The sequence below is a fragment of the Callorhinchus milii genome, unplaced genomic scaffold (genome assembly GCF_018977255.1).
Source record: "Callorhinchus milii isolate IMCB2004 unplaced genomic scaffold, IMCB_Cmil_1.0 Scaffold7, whole genome shotgun sequence".
Taxonomy (NCBI): domain Eukaryota; kingdom Metazoa; phylum Chordata; class Chondrichthyes; order Chimaeriformes; family Callorhinchidae; genus Callorhinchus; species Callorhinchus milii.
This window is the reverse complement of record NW_024704748.1, coordinates 21,298,990-21,324,318: the sequence shown is the minus strand read 5'-3', so window position 1 is coordinate 21,324,318 and position 25,329 is coordinate 21,298,990. Positions and strand designations below refer to the sequence as shown.

The window sequence follows — 25,329 nt, the reverse complement described above, 5'->3', positions numbered from 1 at the left end:
AGCAAATAGTACAGTACTTAACCTTTTTAACCTAAGAGAAAGTAGCATCATACATTAGTTCATATTATAAATGATAAATATCTTCAAACCTGAAAAAAAAGGATACTAATTTAATGGGATACTTTCATTGATCATGGGAATCAATATTATGTACTGTACCAGAATGATTGTACCTTATTAAAATGCATATATACATGTTGTGATCATGCATGGATAAAGTTGTATGGATTTGTAAATGTATGGGTGACAAAAGGATATGAATCTTGAAAGGCTACAGTAGGACAATTCTTTCCCCATTTGGTCTGATTTCAGAAAATCAGTTTTCATTTGTTGTTTCCTGTACCACAAAGTTTAAAAAAAAAGTACTCAATTGCCCCCAAATAAGCACATTTTGTGAGAAATTTACCGCAAAAAAGTGAGGAAAGCTTTAAACAGTGCAAAAACGCTGGCTTAAATAGAAATGAAAGTTTAAATTTGTTTCATTTTATTCCTTTCAAGAATATTTGAATTTTAACAGAAAGAAAAACATAAACTGCAAATTCTTGAACTCAAAACTGAAAGTGTCAGCGGCTATCAGTCAGCATCTGAATAAAAAAGTTAGGTTAATAGTTCGGATATGTCCGTTGATTACAACTGGAATGATTAGGGATGGTTTACCTTCCCAAATACAATGCATCTTTTACAATCGGCTCCTCACCTTAAACCAGCCATGATAAGCCTCCCTATCGGAGATTCCATACATAGGCCTTCAGATATAATCACCAAGAAACCTTCACTACCGTGATGCTGTGACTGTCTCCTGACATTTTCTGTCAAGCTGGGGGTGTCTGGCAACCAGTTGAAACCTCATAAGATTCAATAGACATATTGGAGGTAGGAGTGCCAGCTTCTGCTGGAACACGAACTCCAAAAACAAAAGGTATCTTTCAAAGTAAGAATTACATTTACTCTTAAGTGAAAATAAAATTCTGTAAGCTAATTCAATATTCTTATGCATTATCTTTTTTTTAAAAAAAAGGTAACAAGCTTGGGCAAAGACCACATGTTAAAACAAGCTCAGTACAAATCTGTCACAGAGTGACTTCTTGTGTCTTAAATTGTCAAACAAAAATCCCCATCAATTTCTCTTCTAATTAGGAGATCTGTAATTGGGGAATATGACAGAGTTCAACTGCACTATGTACTGTCTGCCAGGTCCCATAGTGTATGCTTTATAAAATGCTCTTCAATTCAGGAGCAGAATATCATTAACTTTGTAAGTGGATGAACACAATGGACATGCAATTTAATTAACTTCTAACATTGTATGTTGGAAGGTAGACGAAATGAAATTATGCACATATTTCTCAATAATGCAGGCAACCTTGAAAGGGCTCGATTGGGGCAGGTCAGACTGTGCTACCGCTTTGTCCCAATTATTTCATATTTACTTGAACTCTAATTTTTTAAACTTCTGTAGTTTATAAATCAATCATGGTTTAAACGTATGACATTTACAAAGATTCTCAGAAACATTAAGCAGCTCAGCATGAGTTCTGGCCTGCTAACTTACCATGATACCCTCCTGTATGAGCATGACCCCAGTACCATTAAATTAAATTGGCAATAGAATTAGATCGGTATTTGACATCCCTCAACAGAAAATACACAAGAACCCAAGAGATGCTGCAATGTTTTAGAAACCGAGTATCTCATTCTATTATTAGGTTCAGTTTGGAAAAATACTGCACTCAGTGGACCTCACACGGCAGAATGCAATGGTTGTTTAATAGTATGTACCTTGTCTGATAAGCTTAATTCAGTGAATGATAAATAGCTTGCAACCTACCTTTTTGCAAATAAAAAGTGACGGAATTACATAAATGTGAGCTATGGCTAAGTCACACCTCCCCCGAGTTAATAATACACACCACAGCTCAATCTTTGGCATGTAATTATGGAAATAGTTTATCAAGTGAACTGTGTGCACGGTTGAAAAACATCCTTGAGCAAAACCTTGAGCTGTGTGCCTTTTTTAAATCATAGTCCATAGTGACTCTATAATAATAATCTCCCATTATTCTTCCCATCATCATTAATATCTGAATAACTGCTTGACTATATTTGTGCTTAGTTGTAATTTATTTTACTATAATGTATTTGCTGTTTTTTTCCAAGGTCCCCTAATACTGGTATTATTCTTCTTAACATTTCTTCGCTTGTTTTGAAAATCTGTGTGTTTAGCTTGTGCAAAACATCCACTCTGTACATAACCAATTAAGCCTCTCACAGTAGAGGTGACATTATTTGATGTCTTATATTGAACTGAAATACTGGAATCATACTTCCTCTGCCAAATTATTAATTTCTTATAGCAGTGTGTGTTCATAATGTGATCATACTCTTTCCTAGAAAACATTTTTGCAGTATTTGCGTTGTAACCAGAAAATATTCATTAAACATCTTGTTTATGATCATTTGCCTAGTAATTCCTTTGGGCCAGTTTTAAGTGTGGTGTGCTCTAACAGCACTGATGATATTTGTAAATCTAGATGGGATTTCAAAACCAAAACATCTTGACTTTGAAATGACTGCTAACCCCAATTGGACAGTAGTAAGTTGCAAATAAAAAGTTTGCCCTCTGCGTAAGCTCTGCCAGTTCTTAGGTTGACTTTTTGCTGAATCTGGGTGAGTGGATGGTTCCTCTGATGCATCCTTCCAGTCAGCAAGTGGCATTGATAGCTGTTATGCAGAAGCCATGATCCCAGGTTGTTCTGTCATTACCCCATGGCAAGGAGCAGTGAGACAGAGATAAATATAACTTAGTGCAGCCAGTGAATTTTAGCTAACCTCCAGGGCTGTGTGGTCCTTGATCTCCTAACAGGTTTGATTGCTCAGTATGAGGGCCAGGTGAACAAAAGCCAAATAAGATATGCTTTTCTGTAGTAAAACATAATTTTTACTACATATTTATTGTGTTTATTTCTGCCTACAGTTACTGCAATTACTCATATTATTCCCATGGGTCCTAGTCAGAAGTTAATAGATGCATTTTACTAATGGAAAATTAAGTAGAGCTACTGACAGTTAGGTTTATAAATATGTAAAATATAGTTTTAATTATTTCAAGTGAAAATGGCAGGAAATCAATAAAACAAGACGTGACAAACATACAATTGACATCCACTATTGTTAAAAGATAAAGACTTCCTGTCAGCAGAGGGGTTTCAAATTAATATTCTTTGATTGTGAATTGTAATCCATTTCTCATTAGTAAGATCTAAGAAGATACAGATCAAGAAGAACTTAATTTCTCGAATTTGTTTTGAATTTTTAAATGTTTCTGCATTTTACATATCAAATGTTTTGCTGAATTGCTCTCACTCTACAGTATTTATTGAATACGTGATTTATAAATTTAATGTACAGAGCTATTCACCATATATTTTCAAATATTGAAGAATCATATTTATCCTGTGAATTGAATCAGCTAGAGATTGCTGGAGATTTAGATATATTATTTAGTCTAAAAGATGAAGTTAAATTGCTTATTATAGGCTGGTTTTAAATTTATTGCACGGCCTTGCTCCTTCCTACCTCTGTGACCTGCTAACCCCATATCAACCTGTCCGCTCCCTCCGCTCAGCAGGCTTTGGTCTGGTCCATTTCCCCCGCTCAGCTCAACCCACGATCGGCGGTTGGGCCATTAGCTTCTCTGCCCCCAATCTTTGGAACTCCATCCCATAGTCCCTTTGGCTTGCTCCCTTCCTTGCCTCCTTCAAGGCACGTCTCAAGACCCTCCTCTTCGACTGTGCCTTCGGTTACCCTCCTAACCCTACCCTCCCTGCCCTCCACCCCTCCTTATCCTAATCCCAAACTCGGGTCCAAATCCCTGACTGTCCAGCGTCTTAGGGACATCCTCCTATCATGAAAGACATTCTACAAATGTAATTTGTTGCTGTTTATTACTGTACACCCCACTAGTGTTCCATTGGCCACCAGGTCACTAATTCCAGTCAAGAATTGGAAGCTGTTGAAATTTCTCTTACCATTCAAGGCCATTCTGCTCATCTGATTACACCCCTACAGAGTATCCACCCTACTATCCTCCTATCACAGTATCAATTTAAATGAGAGCAGTGTCCTGCCCTCAGTCACCCCTCCTGGTAATCTGTTCAGGGTCATTAATTACCCTCCGGGTAACGGAAAGTTTTCTGGTGTCTGTCCTGAAATTTAGCAACTCTAAACTCTTGCTACTCTTGCTTTACTAGCTTGGTGATTCCTACAAAGCACTCTATCAAATGCAAGGAATATTATTAATTTAAATTTGATTTATGGCTCAATTCAGTATCTAACAAATGGTGCAGCATGCCTCCACTTATTAAATGCCAAGCTTCTTTTGGAGAATATAGATAATGTGTTTTCTGTCAAAGTATATCTGTCAAATGAATACAAGTGCAGCAGTGTCATTTTTATGTAAAGCACAAACTCATCAACGGTATACATCAAATCTGCCTGTTCACCTTTTCAATCTTCTTTGTAACCTAATAACAATGATGGTCACTGATAATATTAGGGCAGGAGAGTGCTGTAGATCCATTGAAGATGTGTGACATTTGCAAGTAGGCTGTCGTGGGCTGATTTTTAAAGTACAAACTGGTTTGAAGCCACCACCAATCTTTGGGAAGCCCTGATTCGTCCTTACAACCGGATAGCACTCAGTAATTCTGTAGCATTCCACTAGCAATCAAATACTGGAAGAGAAAAAGTAACACTGAAGAGAGAAAGATACATGTCTGTGATTCCAATACACCATCCATAGCATTTGCTGCTTTCCAGTGGTTTATTTTGTCTGTTTATATTGTAAATGGCACAAAACAAAATGATAGCACAAATTTGCAGGGGGCACCTTGTTTCTATGTAAATACGAGCGTTAGCACACTATTCAAAGATTCACCAAGCTGATTTTACCGCAACGACTATCAGTGGTAATTCAGGGAACTAGATTTGAATTGTAATATCCAGCCCGATGTTCTTTGAAGGATCCACTGTCATCCTGGTTGGAAAGCGAGTGTTGAATGCTGGGCATTGCATTCCATCCTGAGGCCTGGAATTAGAATTCATAAAAACACTCTTACTTATGCCTGTGATCCCAAATCAATTTTGTTTATTAAAATTGAAGTTGTTTAAGTATACGACCAATTACAAAATCAAGTTCCTTGTTTCCTATTGGCATCAAAACAATGTTTCCATCTACCTGTGGCTGTCCTTGTCTTAAAAGCAGTTCACCTTGAGTTATCTGACAGTCCATCTCCTCATGTCTTCCCTTGTTTGCCACCTTCAGAAAGACTAGCACACAGTATTTGGGTCACAAGAAAGAGTACTCATCAATTAAATGTACGATGGTATTTTTTTGTCGAATGAACTAATATGTCAAGGAGATGGGCAGGACCTCATGTTTGGGCTTTTGACAAATCAGCAAATGTTTAATCTCAAGATGTGCAGGTTCTCATAAATAATGCAGCGATTACTGAGACAGAACTCTAACTGCGTCGATGTTTTCGCAGTGACCGCAGTCGAGTGGTGGGGGGGTGGAGAAAGGGAACTAAATCATTTCCTTTTATGTGACTTCATAAGAGTCTATGTTTTAGGTAAATGATTTATTCTATATGCCAGGATTTTTCCATCAGACCTATGGTTAAACTCTGAATAATTCCATCGTTAAAGTTATGTATCAACATTCACTTTGTCCTTTTGCATTGTCTTCTGCTGTGTCATTGATACAGCACTAATGGCTGTGTTTTCACTTGTGCCACTTTGGATGTTTTTGTTTGTGTTTTATTACTAAGCTACAAATTAAAACAATGTTGCTCTATCGTGTGAAAATGCATTAATTTGTTTTGGGAGATTACCACTTGCACGATAAATTATTTTTCGGATGTGTTGTTCTGTTGCAATGCATAAAGGAATCATTGAAAACATAGATTCGCAACACTGTACACTGTGGAAGTGTTAGGCTCCTTAATGGCCTGATTCTCCATCCTTTGCTCTTTACTTGGATCAAAATCTGTTACCTTTTGGGCATATGTAACAGTGAGCTATGTAACAGAGTATAAAATGAAAACATTTAGTTAATGAGAACATTTATGACTGATTTAACCCAAAATTAGTGGCCCAATAAAATTAAAGACTATGGGGATTCAATTTGCAGTATTCCAGAAATTCTGTGTATGTTTTTAATTTAGTGCTGGCATCGTACCAGAATTCAAATGAATTTCCTTAAGAATAGGTTTTTGGAATAAGGAATTTGTGTTTTAATTCTTTGAATGACAATTAAAATACTTTTCATATTTGCATCTTAGCTGGTTCTGGTTTTGAAAATGCTCATTAATTTTTAATATGTAGATTCATCTCTGTATGGATATGTCATACTTAATAAGTTTTGGGTTTGTTTTGCAGGCTTTAGGAAATCTTTACTTTCTTCATGAGTCTTTGAAAAACACCTATCAATTTGATTTTAAAGGTAAGGTTTACACAGATCTATTTTAATATAACATTGCTGATGTTGCAGGGCCTGATGTTACCTTTACCATCAGCACTATGTTAATAGAAACTTTCTGTCTTATAATAATAATAATAATCCTTGGATTTGATATAGCACTTTTCACATCTTCTAGACGTCTCAAAGCGCTTCACAGAATATAGTGTAAAGTGAATTGACTGTATATTTGTGAGCAAAATGCGGCAGCCAAATTGCACACAGCAGCGTCCCACAAACAGTCATGGATTGAAGTGACCAATTTATTATTGTTTTTTTTCTTGAGGGATTATTATTAGGCGTGTGGAGTAAGGAAACTTGCCCAAGGTTTCGCCCTGCCGCAAATCGAACCCAGGTCTCTCGCTTGAGAGCCGAGTGCTCTAACCACTGAGCTACAGGACTCCACAATGATTAGCACTTATTTCCACTTGGGGAAATAAGTCCTCTGCATGATATAGCATCATAGGGCTGAAATTGCACTCATTGTTATATATATGGACTTCGGCAATGCACTATTATATTGGAGAAATCCTATTAGCAGCAGGCATCATCAATACCATCACGTGTAATGTCTACCGAAAATTAAGCCATATGTTGTTGAGTGGTACCAGGCTTGTATTTACCTCTGTCATACATTTGACCAATTCAACACACAATGCCACAAAAGAATAACTCAAATCGCAGATCAAGTTAAAAATACGATAAGATTAATTCTTTGTATGAGTATTGGTTGAGTCATAGTGTATTAATAGCTCTGCCCTGCTTCTTCATAAAGTTTTTATGGCACGCAGTATTAATTTACAAAATACTGATTTCATATATGATGACGCTGAAATGCTTTTAAGCAGTGCTGTACAACGTATGAAATTAATTGTTGCCGCACTGTTACCTTAACATTTTCACTTAAGTAATTTTGTTATGTGAGGTTGGGTAGCATAAATTGAAAACAATTTACTGATCCAGGCAGAATTTACTTGTTATTCACTCCAAACAGACACATTTCCAGATCTTAACTAAGTGCTTAAATGTGCAATAGCAATTCAATTAATTTTTTTCATTGTTCAAGGCTATGAATAGAGTCATTCTAGCATGTTAGTTATCTTTTGCATGCTACAGTCTCCCATAAAAGATCAGGCTTTGTGTGCGATGAAGTGTTCAATTTAGATTCAGCTCCACTGTGTGTAGTTAAATGGGCTGAGGTACAAATGTTACAGATTGGTCAGATGGAATCTGTAGAAATCCTGATCCAAGCAGAACATGGTTTTCTTTCTTTACAAAAGGAAGAATATACCTTCAGACCAACTGTACAATGTAATTGGAAGCTCTTGGATAAAAGAGGAATGCAACTATATTAAACTGCGGGGAAAGGAAATTGCAGCCACCGTGTTTGCTTCTGGCTGCTGTTCAGTGGCTCCTGCTGGAAAATGCATTTTGTCTGATCATTGGATGAGGGCAGGATCTGGCTTACCTGTGATGTCCACATGGTTGGTTAGCTGGACAGCACTCACTCTCCCAACAAACACATGAACAATAGCCACTTGAGAAAACTACCAGAGAGCAATTAATTCCCTTGGAAATATACCCCAATGACAAACAGCAGCTTCAAGAGATGAGGAGAAGAAGAAAAAAAGAGAAAATTGGCACAAAGAAACTCAAAGAATAATGAATGAAATAGTTGGTGAAGTTGAGTCTAAATTAAGATACAATTTCACGCAACTGTTTTAATAGCTGTAAACTATAAACTCGTCAATCTAATTATATATTTGTTTCTTGATGGTAACTCAACTAAATGCTCAGGAAGAAACTAGGTTAACAAAATAGATGTTTTGATTCCGTAACAAGTGGTTATCAGTGTAGCATAGGATAGGTCTAGCTTTAGGAAAGGTTAGATAATGAAGAGAGTGTCGAGATTTCAATATGTTACTGCCTTGAAGGGAAAGTAAACTACCTATCGAGAGACTGTTACATTGACCAGTACTTGGATGAGATGCTGCTTTATTTTTAACTATCAACAGAGTTTATTACCAATAATTCCATTTTCATATTAGTTAATATCGGGAATCGGCAGCAGGCAATTTTTTTTTGTAAACAAGTTATGCATTTGTCAGGATTTACTAAGCTGAAAAACATAAATAAAATTTACAACTAGTTTATTTAATAAACTACTTGTTTTTAAGAATTCCCAATGAACATTTTTACCTGTCACAATTGTAACCTGTTGGACTGACATTATTTGAATGTTTTGGCTCACAGGGAGAATAACTTTGTGAATGTGTGTTTGATTTTTTTTGTCAGCTAAGAAATACAAAAGAGTAACTGGTAAAGAAATCTACTCAGAAACGTTAGAGAGCACACCCATGCTGGAAAAGGAGAAGTTTCCAAAAGATTATTTCCCTGAGGTAGGTTGCATGGTTTTGAGACATGAGACGCTTAAAGTCAATCTTGTAAAGTTCATTTGTTACTTTAGTTTTGCACCAATTTATTAGCATGTTAAGTTATTTATCTGTCTGTCAAATAGAATTTCCTGAGTGTGTTTTGTCAAAGGTGACATGTGAGGAGGTGGTGGATTTTCTACCGTTACTGTGTGAATTATTTTTATATATTATTTTTTATATATTCCACCGCTTTCAAGTTATGGCACTGAAGTACAGTAACTGGCAATGCTCAAGACCCCAGAGCACCGAGGTCATTTGACACAGTCAACATCACTTCCAGGTCATCAAATAACTCACTAAAGTTTCCTTAGGAGATCAGATGTTTTTGTGTTACAATATCTGCATGTGTACAAGGTATATTTGCATTGTATTTGTTATGTCTGCCACTCAGTATTTGGAATCGGAAATGGATTCTAAGACTTGTTTTGGCTCAGTACCCTTTTCTGTCATCCAGACTATACAACAATTCATTATATTTATTTCTTTACAACTGTTCTCAAAATCGGTCTCTATTTTAAAATACTGTACTGCACAAAGTCAACCTTTGTATTAACTCATATTATGTCGACGATTTCATATCATTGATGATTTCATATTGACATCAGTGACAGAAACAAATGTATAATAATTATAACCAGTAATTATAACAGAGAACACAGTTTCCATCTAAGTAATAACCTGTTCCGTTCTACGACTGACAGATATGCAAATGGTACTCTCAATTGGTTTAAGACTGATTTCTTTCTTTTTATTACTGCCGCTTAAAGCTGATCTAAAAGTAATTACATTGATTGAGGTATAATGCAATCCAAAATAATTACAATTCACTGCATATAAAACTAACAAAACTTTTCCTCATGATTTATTGCACCTCTTGGCTGTATATGAATCTCAAATGATGCCTCTGGGACCAGCACTTGAGATAATGTTCAGCTATTTAAAACGAACAGATTTGTGTAGTCTATCAGACCTGAATATTTTTTGCCAGTAGTGAGAAATTGGTTGTTGTCATACATCACAGATACTGCTCAAAGCTCTTATGAAAGATGAATTAATTTCACTAATGCTTTAATGTGAACCTTTCATGAACAAAGCTGTACAAGGATAACCTTGTAGGGATCCCTAGTTGCTTGATAGTGATTTATTTCATCTTTTAATAAAGGAAACAGCCTGTATATAATCCATCTATGGGGCATAGAAGGGGCACTGGTTGATGTGCAATCTATGGGATTTTTAACGTCCTGTTTTATTTTAATACTTTAGACTGGCAAAAGCTTCCGTGAATATATGTACCACATGGCATTAATGAATTCTTGAATAGATTAGTAATTTAGGTTTAAATTGCATAGGACCTATCAATTGGTCCTCTAAATAGCAGCCCTATAAAGATAGATTTGGAGGAAGAAAGCTACTCAAAGTGCGAAAAAGTCATGATTCTTCTGAATCAAGCAAAATGTTCTTTACATCAAGGAAGGTAGAGACAAGATTTAGAACTAGAACTTGTTAGATTTGGATTTTCCTTTTCATTTGTGTAGTGTAGGCTGGCGCTAGCTTTTCTGGTTCTGCAGCTAGCTTTTAGTTATTTTATCTCTTACTTACGATGCCTTCGCTCATATACCCAGCCTTTTTTCAGGCCTCTGTCACTCCAGGTAACAGGAGGTTTGTCTTGATCTGTGTCTTCTCCCCACCCCTCTTGTGGAGTCGCAATCAGCTTAAGAAGTCACCTTTATTGCCTGGCTAAAATCAAGAGCTTACAGTAAAACAACTTTGAAGAAGCCCTTGTAGTCTGTTACTCTCTGGGATAATGCATTGCTATGTCAACATTAAATACAATAGAATAGGGTCTGATGTACTTTGATTTTTAATAGCTGAATGTTTTATTTCTATTGAATATATTGCAGAAAAAAATATTTTTTATTTCTATAGCCCTTTATTGCATCAGAACATCTTCACAAGTAATTGCTGTCAAATGCAGTGACTTTTTTTGTAGTCAAGAAACTCTCTTCCATTTTTGAATAATACCATGTTTTTTGATTACCGGAACAGTCAGACAAGACCTTGGTTTAACATAACTTCCAAAACATGCCACCTCCAACAATGCGGTGCTCCCCCTTATTGCACCGTTGTGTAATCCTAAATAATGAGCTCAAGCCCCAATGTGAGGCTTGAATTTACAACCTGCTGCCCCATAGGTGAGAGACTGTTGCTTCAATTTGATATGAATCATACATCCATATCAAAGCATAGGATAAATAAGTGCAATTTCTGTAACACGAACTCTCTATAATAATGCAGTAAAGAAATCTTTATGACTATGAAAATGGCAAAGTTCCGGGTCATAAGATCGCCACGGATCCTGTGCACTGTGTGACATGAGAGATGCTGCGTTCAGTTAAGCACGTGGAATTAATTACCTGCTGACCTTTCAAACCTTTCAAAATTCAGCTATTATTGTAGTTCAAAATCATTTAAAATTTAGATATTTAATGATGGGAATCAAATTATCTCAATTTGAAGAAAATTGGAAAAGTTGATAAATACGGATTTTTACTGAGTAAAATCAGAAACCCACAAGTGTGCATATAATCATTTTGCAGTGTTAAAAAAAAATCGGTAACAACGTTTCACATTTATAAGATTAGATATATACTTCATGCCGTAATGTAATAGCAATGATGAGCCTGCATTCACTGTTGGTAAATAGTTTAGGCTGACATTAATTAATGCAGCTGGCTTTGCCTCATGTTTGAAGCAAACTGAGATGAATTATTGTTTGTTAATGCCCACTGCTGCCTTTGGTATCATTAAAATGTAGAGCAGGGTTACCATTTACTGGATACAGTTTTATTGTATCTGCATTAAACTGAAGCAGCATGAAAGCACTTAAAGATTTGGAACTAATTTTGACAAGAAATTGCTCTATTTATAATCACTGCTTTTATCACTCTCCTTGTCCAGTGTTTAGTTATAGAGGAGGATAAGGGATAGTTACATAATTTCTAAAACTTAGATGGCTTAGAAGGAAGCATGACTTGGTGCTGAATAACATTTGGAATATTCGGACCATAGTTAATCAGCAATTTGTATGGCTGTATGAAACTGTAGGCATTAATTCTATGCACTGATGTGATCAGTATCATCTGATACAACTAACGTTGTTAATTTAATGCATCAGCAGATTTAAAAATGAACGTTAACAGAGCAATGCTTCTTTGTAATGTTTACCCATTTTGATCATTTTCCTCCTTACTATCCTCCAAGGGACTGAATTCTGCTTCTAGAATATGAAACATCCATTGCACTTACTGCACTCAGGATTTGGAGACACTTTACATGCTTTATATGGGTCCTATACTTTACATGAATTAATAAAATCAGGATTAAAATGCTGGTGTGTTTGGGTGTGTGGGGGGGGGACCTAATTATAAATATTTCTTGATTAATAATTTACTGAAATACCACAAAATTTGCTTTGTGCTTTTCAGTAATTATCAAACACAAGGCTTATTATTATAATTATTTTCAATGGGAGTTGTCTGCTTTTGGCCTGATTTCTACAGGAGGTGGAGTTGGGGGGATGTGAACAAATGGATTGAAGACTTCCCTGTGACCACTGATGACATTTCAGCTTTACACATGGCTGAAAGGATGCGTTTTCAATGTGGAACAAGGATGGAAGAGATGTCAGTCCCCAACCATCTCTTCCCCTGCTGCTATCTCACATACATCACATATTTTGCCTCCTTAATGTGATCTGTCCAGCAGTTTGCCTGTTACTTGACCAAACTTGTCAATCTTGTGGATGGAGCACTGGGACTTGCACCTACGGTGGCTGATTTGTGGAGTAGGCATGGTAAATGCTGTGTTATCTAGCCACATGAGGTTGGCTTTTTTAAAAAATTTGTAACACAAAGTGTAACCACAGACATCACTTCTAATTGAGCCTGGTTCTTTTGTCATGCATTATATCATTGTATTCTCTTTAGGTGTTCCCATGGTTTGCTTCAAAAAATCATGCTGTTTTTTCAGAATGGGTATGAACTTTTTATCAGAACTGCTGGCATCTTCTTTCTTCCCTGACTTCCTTTGGTCAGTTGAATAAATTCCTGCTGTGCTGCTTTAATTTGATATGGTTTCTCTCAGCAAAATGATGGGCAAGATGAATTGAGACATTGCATTGGACATTATCAATCAAAGTTGTGTGCATTAGTTATTACTCACAGTGCATACTGACATTAGCCCTCTGTAACCTTTGTCTCCTTGTTGATGTTCCATAGAGGTTTTTACCCCATGTAGCTGATGTATTTATGTAAGTAGTGTTTATAGAGGTTCTTTAAAAGGTCAGTAAGAGCTTTTTTTTTAGCCTCGGGCCTACTTTAACAGTGACATTGCACATGACATATCTGAAACTCCTGTATCATCGCATGCTCGCCGACGATTAATGAGACACCAGGCAAACAGAATCTTAATATTTATATGCATTGTTTTCCATTTAGTTAAGTACTACTATGTGATTTTTAATTTGTTAATTCACTTTCCATTAATTTTTAAATAAACTTTAGGGTATGATGGGGTAGAGTAATTGCCCAGAAAGAATGACACTTCAACACACCCCTTCAGGCACTTAATCCATTATTTTATACCCATGTACCCATTTCCTATCAAGATTAATTTGTGGGTGATATGGCTGAGTACATGGTGTCACAAGATACTTATTAATTAATGCCTTCTGCTAGTTGAACTATCGCAAATGTAATAGTTTGATCAACCACTCTTTATTTAAGAGAAATATATCATTTCCTCTTTTTAAAAAAAAGACGAGACAGGAGTTTACAAAATAAGATTAAGGCTCTCTCAAAATGAATCTTTGGCCTAGGAATCAAACATAATCCATGGGGTGTACGGCAGGGAACATTTTCTAGGTTAATGAGAAAGCCATAATTAATGCAATGTCTATGTCAGGCCAGCATATTAAAGTGAGTGAGTTTCTGCTATATATTGCAAGTGAAAATCTAATATTCATAAGCAAATAGAGACTCCTGACAATACCTGGAGATCTGGTAAAAGGTATTCTCAAAGTCTTTAGGTGGGTTTGAAATGGAGAGGGAGAGGGGGAGAGAGGAAGCGAGGTGGAAGAATTTTGGAAGAGAATCCTGGCAATGTGGCTGAAATCTTGCCCACCACTAATGGGGCATGGGTTGGTGGGTATGAAACAAGACACTTTGTGACAGCAGAGGGGGTGGCTGGTGAAAAGGTATGGTGGAGCAATTTGAACGTAAGGATGAAAATTGGAGGGTTAAGGAGCCTGTGGAGTCGGGTGAGGATGTGGTGATTAGCTTATGGAGCCTCAGCGGGAGAAAATATGGGTAGCTGAGTTCTAAACAATCTGTATCTTGTGAAGACCCCAGCAGAATCCTAAGATCACAGTGAAATACTGTATATCCAGCTACCAGCAGAAGTTGCTATTTGCAAGTCATGTATTTGAATATTGCATTTAAATCCCATTGTGACATTATATAGAAATATAGAGATGTGATTAAATATAACGATGACTCATTTTGGCACTGATAAAAGCTTAGAAAACATGGCATATGTGGGGTTAGGCACCTCATTCTGTTTACACCAATCAACATGATTTGTACTTACAGACAGGATACTTTCCATCCATTCAATTCTGACCTGGAACTGCGGTCAGTTTTCTGACATTCTTTCGAAAAGTCCTTTTTTCTGCTTTAGGTACATAAAAATCATACAGCAAAGATGTACATCATTTACAAATCATGTTATTTGTTATTCACTCTCACTGCAGATAGCATGACTATTCTCTAGTCTAACCCCTCACAGGTAACGTTCGGACACTTGTCCATTTCAGGGAATAGTGTAACTCCTCCCCAGTATTACGAATAGAAGTTATGGGAACAGGAGCTGTGGGATCCAACTCATCACAAATGTGCTGAGTACTAAGTTTGAGTACCAGATGGGGCTTATAAAACAGCTCCATACCTCTCAACCTGTGGACCAAGCAAAAAGGGCACAGAGCATAACTTGGCCAGTTGAACCTGGTTGAATAACAGTATGACTAGCATCATATCCTTGCTTTTTCAACCAGTTCAACTAATTTGAACATCCAACATATTTGGTGCAGGCTCCCAGGCCAACACAAGCAGGCCAATATTTCATCCTCACCCAACTTCACCAAACAAGTTGGTCATTCATCTTATTGCTGTCCATAGAATGTTGCTCGCACATTTGCAACACATGCAAGTCACCATACTCCAAAGTAACGGGTGAAGTGTTTTGAAATGTGACAAGGAGCTGGATAAAATGTCTATGTTTCAATATTTAACTGAGAGGAAATGCAAGAATATTGCAACTGTATAGGGCTTTGGTGAGACCGCACCTAGAGTATTGTGTGCAGTTTTGGTCTCCTTATTTAAAAAAGGACATACTTGCCCTAGAGCGGGTGCAGCGTAGATTCACTAGGTTAGTTCCTGGGATGAGGGGACTGACCTATGAGGATAGGCTGAATAAACCAGGGCTGTATTCTCCAGAGTACAGAAGAATTAGGGGAGATCTTATTGAAACATACAAGATTCTTAAATTTATGGAATTCACTACCCCAGAAGGCTGTAGATGCTCAGTCCTTGAACATCTTCAAGGCTGAGACTGATATATTTTTAAAAAATAGAGGGATTAGGGGATATGGGGATAGGGCAGGTAATTAGAGTTAGGTCTGAAGATCAGCCATGATCTTATCGAATGGCTGGGTAGGCTCGAGGGGCCGAATGGCCCACTCCTCCTAATTCTTATTATGCTATATAATAAATAATATCATCTATAAGTTAGGTTCATCTCAGTTCTAATCAACTCTTATCAGATCTTCCCCAAGAAACTGGGGGAGGACATGTTCAATCGCAACCCTTTGCCTCAAATATAGCCAGGCCCAATGAGTTGCATGTGAGCAGTGCTTACCATAAAAGCTCCATTATAACAGCTTGCAGTCATACAAAGCTGTGATAATGAGGCGTTTATGGCAAGCCATGGACTGAACCAATCCCCACAATTAGATTTAAGTCAGCTTAACCGCAGAACATGGCCACTGACAGTGTGGCAGCTACTTCTTTGAGCTTCTTGTTTTGTTCTTTATATATATTTTTTATTTCCTTTGTAGGAATTGAGGAATTGATTACAATGTGTTTGAAAGAGTCTCAAACTCCAGGGTGAATTTAATCCATAACTACAGTGTTATTTTGTATTAACGTGCTCTTGCCACTTTCTGGCTTCTCAATAATATCCAGTATCCATTTTATTCATTGTGGAATTGGTAAACCAATTTCAGATAATTGCCTGTGTGCTTCATATAGTGCACCCATTCACAGTTATACTAACCTGTTATAATGCAGCTTTTATTTTAATTTTGTCTTTAGAGTTTTAATTGTTCTGTTACATTTTAGCATTGTGAATAACCAAGCTATGTATGCTATGTGTACTTTTTTTTCAAAAAGGAGAAAACGAGTACCAAAGCATCATTATTAACATTAATCCTTTATTCTACCCATTTTTGTTTTTTTAATGTAAGAATGACATCTTCTGAGAAACCAACTTGAAGGTATTTCGGTGTTTGACAAATGTGAGAGAACTGAATTTACATCAGTGGGAGTCACAGTCATTAACCTCAGATAGCCTGATCATGAACTGGATATGTTATTTGGCTCTCCTGTGCTGTTCGGCTCAGTAACTTTTCTGAACCATTTCGCCAGCACATGCTGCTCAATGACAAATAATATATGAAAATCATAGAACAAAACAAAGCAATATTAACCAAAGCTCTTTGAAACTATGATTTTAAAACCTGCCCTTGATGACGAGACTCATTAATTTCCTTGTTTCATTATTCAATTGAACATGATTGAATAATCCTGGAAGTTTTCTCTCCAGTTAAAAACATTGGGAAGGCAATGAAGCTAAAAGGGAATGATTTGTTACCATGTTTGGTGCAGCATAAGGATAAACACAGCAGGTGTTTTATAGTGTTTTACAATGTGATTTAACAGATTGCAATGTCTGAAATAAAACTACTAATAAAACTAGAATATTCTCCTATACATTGCTGATTTGGGAGCTGAAGTACTGTTAAATCACAGGTTAGATCTTGGGTCAGAGCTGAGTTCTTGCAGATCAGATAGGATTCCTTGGAAGATGCGCACATTTACTTTGGTTCTACCAGCTCAAGGTGCCATTTTCTCAATAAGTGCTTTCTCAACCCCAATTTGTAGTCAACTCTCAAAATTTATCAACTGCACCTATTTCAAGCACTTCAATATTTTCTTTAATGTGAAAGGTGCAATATAAACCCAAATGAAGCAGTGGGCAGTTGTCTACTTACGTTAAAAAAAACTGTCAACAAAATTGTGGTTGTTGAACGTGGGTTCTGCACATTCACATTTCCACTGTTGTGGGCTGAGTTTTGGTGGCAGTGATGTGGGCTTCGCTCCATTAGATCAAATTGGCCTTCTCTATTCTTTGAGTGGGCTTGCGCAGCACTGGAGAAATAAATATATGTGTTCGTATTGACTTGAGTTTCCAGTCTGCAGGAATACAGCTCAGCTCATTGACAAAGCGTTTATTGGTAACTGTTTACTAAATTAACGTTTTTTCCAATGAATGCAACCTGATTACACTAACTGAACTTTCAGGTTTAAAAGACTTTGTAATTTATAATTTGAAAAATAATTTAAAGCTGATGCTATTGAATTATACGGTAACTGTACTCACTATCTTTTTATTCCACTTTGTATTTGTATATATTGCTTGCTGACTTTTGCGCATCAAAGCATGAACAAAAGCAGGATGAATGTACGGACTTCATATATTTAATTTCATTACTCACCAGACATGATGGGCCAAGTGGGCTTCTTCTATGCTGAAAATTTCTACAATTCTTAGCAAGTTAACTCGAAGAGGTGATCACATGAACATGGCTTTCAAATAAGAGAAAGCTTCTCTTGAAAATGATCATCCACCAAATGCTTTAACTAACTGATTCCCACTGTACAGATGTGTTCAATGATCCCAGGCTGGTTTTAAAACACCTCTGGTCTTTTATCTTTAATTGCTGCTTCATTCTTAAGAGAAGCGATGATGCTTTTTAATTGTTTGGATTTTGACCTTTAAACACTGCAGAATACAAGCCCCTGTTCAGCATCCTGTGAATCTGTTGCCTCTCTGGACACCTATTCAGCAGAGTTATGGAATAATGCACAATATTTTGACAGTATAAAATGAGTCTTCCTTTTCCTTGTCAGTTTTGTGTAACTGTTTGTGTTGAGGTATGTTGCAGTTGCATCATCACTAAGTGTAGTGAGTGTGAGGTGATTAATTTCCTTCCAGAGCTGTTACTTTCCTTCCATCTAGTGGAATGAACTGCGTGTGATTACAGTGATTTATAACCAAAGATAAATTATTGCTGCACAAATAAATCAAATGCCTTTTCTCTTCTGGTTCAGTAATTTTCCTCTGCATTTTGATAGTCTTCAACTGTGCTTATGTTATAAATGACATTTACAATACTTCTGATGGGTTGAGATTTTACTTGGAAGAAACTAACTCATGTTGAATGTTTAAGGTTGGGTTTCCACACTGTGGATAGTGCATTTTGTTCCTCTTTGTGATCTGAAATTGACACTTTCCTTGTTTATTTTTATATTAATAGTCTAAATGGTCCAGGAAAGGCTTCATCAGAACACGGTGGAGTGTCACTGATTGGTATGTTTCATTGTTTTTATTTTTTAACTCTAAAATTAATTTTAGCTTATTTAATTGTATCACAGTTACAGGTTGGGTAGTGGTGTGATTTTAACCCACTGACATTTACCAATCATTTGCTCACCACTTGCTGCATTGCATGTCCTTGAAAGCTGCATTTATGATTGAAAGGGTTAATCCATCAGCTTTGATCCTGTTCTGCATGTTTTACGTAAAGTATCTAACATTTTCTACCTCATTTTTGTGCGTTTGATTTAGAAGAATTCTAGTGCATTAAGTGCGGTTCAGATTACCAAATCAAGAAATCCTTATAATTTCACTATTTGGCGTAGCTGATGTATTCTGCTGCAAGACTCACTTTATTGGCAATGCTGCTGGTCTCTCTACTGCCAAAGTTTCTACTTTAATCTGTCTGCTCTGGCACTTCAATGCTTGATCTGGGAGGTGGATTCTTCTAAGCTATTGTACAGTTATTTATGTGCCTTTTCCGTCTTGTTCTCTTTATCCCTGACCATTCCAAGATCACAAGATTGGTTTGGATTTAGCCCATCTGATCCCATCCTAAATGAATGTGCACCCTACCATCCTCCCAGCACAGCATCAAGCTGCTTTTTAAATAAGTCCAGTGTCCTGACCTCAGCCATCTTTCCTGGCAACAAGATGAAGTGCTTCACAACTGTGAGGGCCTCCATCTAATAGCTTGGCCAAGAATCAGAATCCTAACATAATCGTTAAGATTTCCATATTAATGAAAGCTTTAGCTTTTCCTGGCTACTGGACTAACAATATGTATGACAGACTAGTCACGGAAATATTTTAGCAGAGTTTTTTATTAGAAATAAACATCTTGTTAAGTCTGTCCTTGAGTCAAGTTATATAATTTGTTCCAAAAGCATTCAGTAGATTTACCATAAATCTAAATGTTTGAAAGTGTATCAAAAAAATTTAATTTAAGGTTTTTTTTGATGCTTCCAACAAATATGAACTTTATGTAAGACAGCATGGGAAATGTTTACTTTTGTATTATTTGCTGCGAAACTAATGCAAAACAAGGAACGCATCTGTATTCCATTTTTCTTTGTGTTGCTGAATATACACAGTGCAGAATTGGGCAAAAACAAGAAGCTGCAACCCTTGATTGACAGCAACCCCTTGTAAATTTTGTTCCTTGAACCCTTTGGTGTCAGATCAAAGCTGCTGCTTTGAAGTCAAAAGAATCACATTCAGCAATAGAAAATACATTCTAAAAATGTGGATTGTTTTTAATGAAAACGGTAGAACCATGCCCAAATCTAGCAGCCATAAAGGACCTCAGGGTTTTCACCTAATACTAATAATCCCAAATGTGGTAGAGCTTTTAATAAACTGACTTGCTCATTTTTTATCGGTCAAATTGCCAACAGAACGATAAAGCACATTCACTTGAGATTTTAAACATTTGTACGTGCTTCAGTAGTTTTTCTGTCAATAACGTACATTTTAGACTGAATAGTTTCCTTCAGCTTCAAAGCTATCATCTGTACACCAGCATTGTTAGTACTAGAGGTACAAGTAATGTAATTTGAACACATTCACGTCATCACATCTACCTTATCCACTGATTTGTGAACATAAATGTGTGTGTTTTAAATCTTACTGTCATGTAATGCTAATTTCACCACATTGTGCACAGTTACTGTCCATTTAGGTAGAGGAACAGAATGAACATAAAGGGAACTGAAAATAAGATTAATCAAAGATCATTATTTAATTATGACGTAGTAATTTGTTTATTTTTAGTGTAGTTTATTTCTGAAAAGCTAACTGTTATGTTGTTTAATAAATATCAATCAGGCTATTTCTACAGAAACCTGCTTTACTGATCTTGACTTCAACAGTTTATCCTTTGATTTTCTGTTGTTGGTACATGGGATCAGATGTTCACACAATCATTCTATATCCCATGCAGATCGACGGAAGAAATCACTTAACACTTGAATAGACAATAGCTTTCACTCTTTTTAAATGTGGCTGGGTTCCTGCCTCTCCCCCCCACCCCGATTGCTTTCCTCCTCTCCCCCCTCCCTCCCCCATCTCACCTCCTGAATGCTGAATTATCGTTCAGTGATTGCTAGCAGTTACCTTGTGGCTCATCCATTCTTCAATGGGGACTTAATCATCCACCTACAGTGATTGTCAATGGACTACTTTTTCATAGTGGTGGAGGATTGAAGGTGCATTGCAGACCTCACTCTATGTGCACACAATTTCCAGCTGGAGTTACTCTACATCCACCAGAAACAGAAAACCTGGCTGATTTTGTTACCTTGTCCTCCAAGTGGTTCAGGGTGGTGTACCCCTCCCCTATTGTCAATCTGAGAAAAAAAACATTGGGACAAAAAAGAGATCAGATCTGGGATCTCCAAAGAGGAGTGCACCAGTATATTTATACAGTGAGCCACTGAGGAGCAGTGCCTCATGTCTTTGTGTTTAATTAAAGAATAAAGTTGATTTGATTCTCTATCATGGGATAGAAGTTCATTTTAGGAAGAAGTTTACAACAACACAACTTCCATTTATATAGCGCTCCTCACACAGGGTAGCATCTCAGAGCACTTAAAGCTTGAAGAGTTTAAAGCCTAACATTAGCAGCCCATTGATTTATTTTAGGTGTTACTCCTGTTGGTCCCGAGTATGTTATTTGGAAAAGACATTTCTATGCAGATTTACTTATGTCCTTAAAATATCCATTGCTCTGTTTATATTTCCACATGGAAAATATGTGATATTACACTGTGCAGTACAAACAGCTATTCCCTGTTTGGAATTTGATGTCGTAAAAAGAAACCAACACTTGGACTTCCAATGCCCTTGGTAGCTGAGGCTATTGTGAATTTTGATTCCTGCTAATATTACTGTATTTGGGATTCATTGGTTTGCTTTTCCTTTTTTATTTTGGCTGAACAATACTACTACAGTCCTCAGCTTCAAATCCATTTCGTATGATACTGTTGCAAGGTGCAGGCTGTAAAACACTTAAAATAATGAAGCTTGGTTTTACAGATTTTTAATAACACTTAGTAAACTAATACACAAAATGGCACTTCCTTATGATTGTTTTGTTCTCCTTTGGAAGCTGCTTTCTAAAATCTGGATGTGTAGATGTATTATTTGTTTTTCATGGATTAGATGACAATAACATTCAATATATACGGTGTCAGTTGACAGGTATAATGAGGTTCCAGCTGCATGGTGATGGATATCAGAGTTTACTTACTTTGTATTGTTTAAAAGCAATTCTCCATTAAAACGACAGTGGCAGCATGCTTAGTAAGCAAATATGAATATTGTCAAGGAGAATGGGAGACCTCACTATTGTAACAGTTTTGCCGTAATAGTAAATCCCAGCATTGGCATAGGCCTTATTCAAAACAAAATGTTTTTGGACAGGTTGCTATTATTGAAGCTTGATATGCAACATTTTTAAAAATTCTGTCATGATCATAACAGTTTTTGCATGATGATTCACTTGTGTGATGGTTATTTTCTTGACAGTGCCTTTGACTTGGTGAACATTCATCTTTTCCATGATGCTTCCAATTTAATTGCTTGGGAAACAAGCCCATCTGTCTACTCAGGAACACGGCAGAAAGCTCTCAGTTTTGTGCTGGATAGGTAAGCAGACTATCCATTTGATATTTTGTACTGTGAAACCAGGTTATTTAATGGATTAATGGATGTTGAGTGAGTTTGGTGACCACTTGAAACGAGTCTTCACTGCTTATGTACTCTTAAAAATGGAATAACTAAATTAAGTGTTGTGTGCGCATGAAGTGTTTAATGGGTCCCCTTTTTCATGGGTAAGTTGGCAAAACATTATTTTTAAAAAAAATATATACTATGTTTAAATAATGCTGAACTTATTAATATTGTATTTATACTCTTTGATAATATGTTGCAAATCCTTTATCCATGGAAATTGGATTTGATATTTCGTATAACATAGCCGAATTGTCCGTTTAAAGATTACAAGGTCTCAAAGTCATGTTGGCAAAATTTGATTTGTGTTTGTTCTAACCCTAATCAAAAGTAGGTACTAAATACAGGATATATTGTTAACTGATTTACAAATTAGTTTTGAGGTCTGGCAAATAACTATTGCATAGTTTCTTATCTTTGGAAAACACAATATGGAGTTGATTTCTGTTGAAACCCATTTGGATTTTCAAAGCCAAAAAAAATTGACTGGATGTATAAAGTAATATGACTAATGGACTACATTAAAATTAACAGCAAGGGATGCATTAAAATCTGGATTGTTGGCAAGAACTACTTTTGTCCAAGCATATCTTAAAAAGGTTCAGCTATAAAAAAGCTATCTCATAATCATCAAACTGCAATCTATTTCAAAGGGATCCTTAAAATGCTTTATAGTTTAAGTACAGAACAGGACTGTTAAAGTATAAGAAGTTTACCTTATTTTAATAATTTGCTTCGAGATTATTTGTCCTATCCTGCATTACCCCATACTTTAAGGGGGCTTGAGTCAGTCAAGTCTGCAGTGGTCTAAGGTGCCATTGATGAACGACCAAACTACATGACTTATCACTGGGCTTGATGAAATTATTCTTCCCGAATCGCGACTGAATACAACACCTTATTGTATGGTGAACCTGGTGAAACAAGCAATGCCCAGCAGTGCTTTTTGTTTTATACTGTTAAAGCTACATGCATTTTAGCTGTGTCATTTTCAACAATGTGGACTTTGGTTTCCCTGATACTTTAGCTTTGATGAATCATGTTTGTTTTTTTCTATAAAAAACTGGCTTATGTCTCCACAGGTAGAAAGTGCACATTGTAGAAATAGCAGACAAACTTTTATAGGTTTTTTGCTGGCTAGAACTAGCGACATTTAAACATGGCAAAGGATTCCTGTACAACCGAGGCAACTGAATGAACAAAAGAATGCTTAAGCAAAGCACTGTAAATATACTCTATTCTACTCATATTTGCAGCAATAGGTATCCAACCTGTATAGAAGTAACAGATGGATTATTTTGTATAATGGCCACATTAGATAGTTTTAGGCCCCATTTCCTGTACAAGAACTCTTTCTTTCAAATTAGAAATTGTTTTCAAAAAAAATCCTTATTTCTGTAGCCTTCTTCATTTTCATAAAATGATCTGTTAGAGCAGACTATAGCAATTCAATTCACCATTCTTCGAGTTCTAAGTATATTGGAGAAATAAATACTGTTGAAATTAATCATGGGCTGTCTTTAAGAATCATAATTTATATCAAGACAATGGCTTTTTACATGTTTCTGTTCAACCATCTTCATGGAAGTCACACATAATAGTTCTTCGGTGAACTGTGATCACATGAGACTGGGAAATACAATTAACTGAAACAAGTAGGATGGATTTGGTATCATTATTGTATGCAGTTTTTGTTTGCAAAGCATAAATGGTCATTTTAAATCTGTAGCCACTTAAGTAAATGGTCGCATCAAGACTGAAATCTATTTTCATCCCACTGAAGGTTACCAGTCTTTTCTAGCATCAAACTTGGCACAGAAGGTACTTTTATTAACTATGTTTGAGTCCATTATTAACAGGATAAAATAGTGTTACACTTAACTAGTGCCTCGGGATGTCCTTCCGACGTGAAAGGGGCTGTATAAATGTAATTTGGTGTGGTTGTTAATGCTTTTCAGCTTACAAGTAACATCCACCGTTTTTGCGGATAGTTTACCATTTAATATTGTCCATGATTTCTCATGATTTTACATGCCAGACCAGTTTCCAAGTGGTCTTTGTAGCATGTGGGTACTTGACACAATATTTGCAAAAATCAGAGAATGAATTTATTATAATAATAGACTGAAACTGTATTTCAATCAGCTAATTGTCCTATTGCTTTCAATGATTAATGTATAAATCTTACAGGCTAATGTAGATCAACATTCAATTCCTACCAGGAGCAGCAATAGTTTTTTTTAAACAAAATGTGCTGTTCAGCAAAATCACTCTAATAAGCATTTCTATTTGAACCAGAAATTGGTGCATCCAGGTTAATTATGGTTCAACGAAAATTGCTTTTAGGTGATTTACTTTTTTCCCATTTTCTCCCCTTTTCTCTCCTTTATTAAAGACACCGTGTCTTTGATGAGGTATGGGTCCACAAAGTACGTCATCCAAAGTGGTCATTCTTTATGTGTGATTTCTGGCAGGCTCTTCAAGCGTGGGTGAGTCTCTGCATTGTAAGCTCCTTGAACTACCCTCTGACGATGCAACCTGTGGAACAGCCAGAAGGAGGTGCTGGTTAAGCATTTCATTTGTACTTTATTGTACAATAGCCAAGTTGGATTCTGGGTTTGAGTCAAGTGAGATCTTCTAGCTCTAATGCACTCTGATTTTTTTTATAGCTGCACAGAGTGAGTGTTCACTACCAAGTGTATTTTTTTTATCATTTAAGGCAATGAAAGGTAGCCTGGGAACAAGCGATTCATTGTACATTCTATGCATTGATATGTATCTATAGGATGCTTCTAAATGTTTACTGATGTTATGCTGCTTTGCAGTTTATGTTACAAGCATCATCTGAATAAATAGTTGAATGAGCAGGAATGA

At 36.4% G+C, this 25,329-nt stretch overlaps 1 protein-coding gene across 1 annotated transcript in view; it reads left to right on the top strand.

The window, feature by feature from the left end:
* The window catches only part of LOC103180430 (inositol polyphosphate-5-phosphatase A), a 203,244-nt gene that overhangs the window by 121,729 nt on the left and 56,186 nt on the right, over positions 1-25,329 (top strand). Inside the window, exons 5-8 of the mRNA XM_007896272.2 lie at positions 6,439-6,502; positions 8,813-8,916; positions 18,665-18,717; positions 22,252-22,371. Coding sequence (XP_007894463.1) covers positions 6,439-6,502; positions 8,813-8,916; positions 18,665-18,717; positions 22,252-22,371 — 341 coding nt within the window. The remainder of the gene's footprint in view (positions 1-6,438; positions 6,503-8,812; positions 8,917-18,664; positions 18,718-22,251; positions 22,372-25,329) is intronic.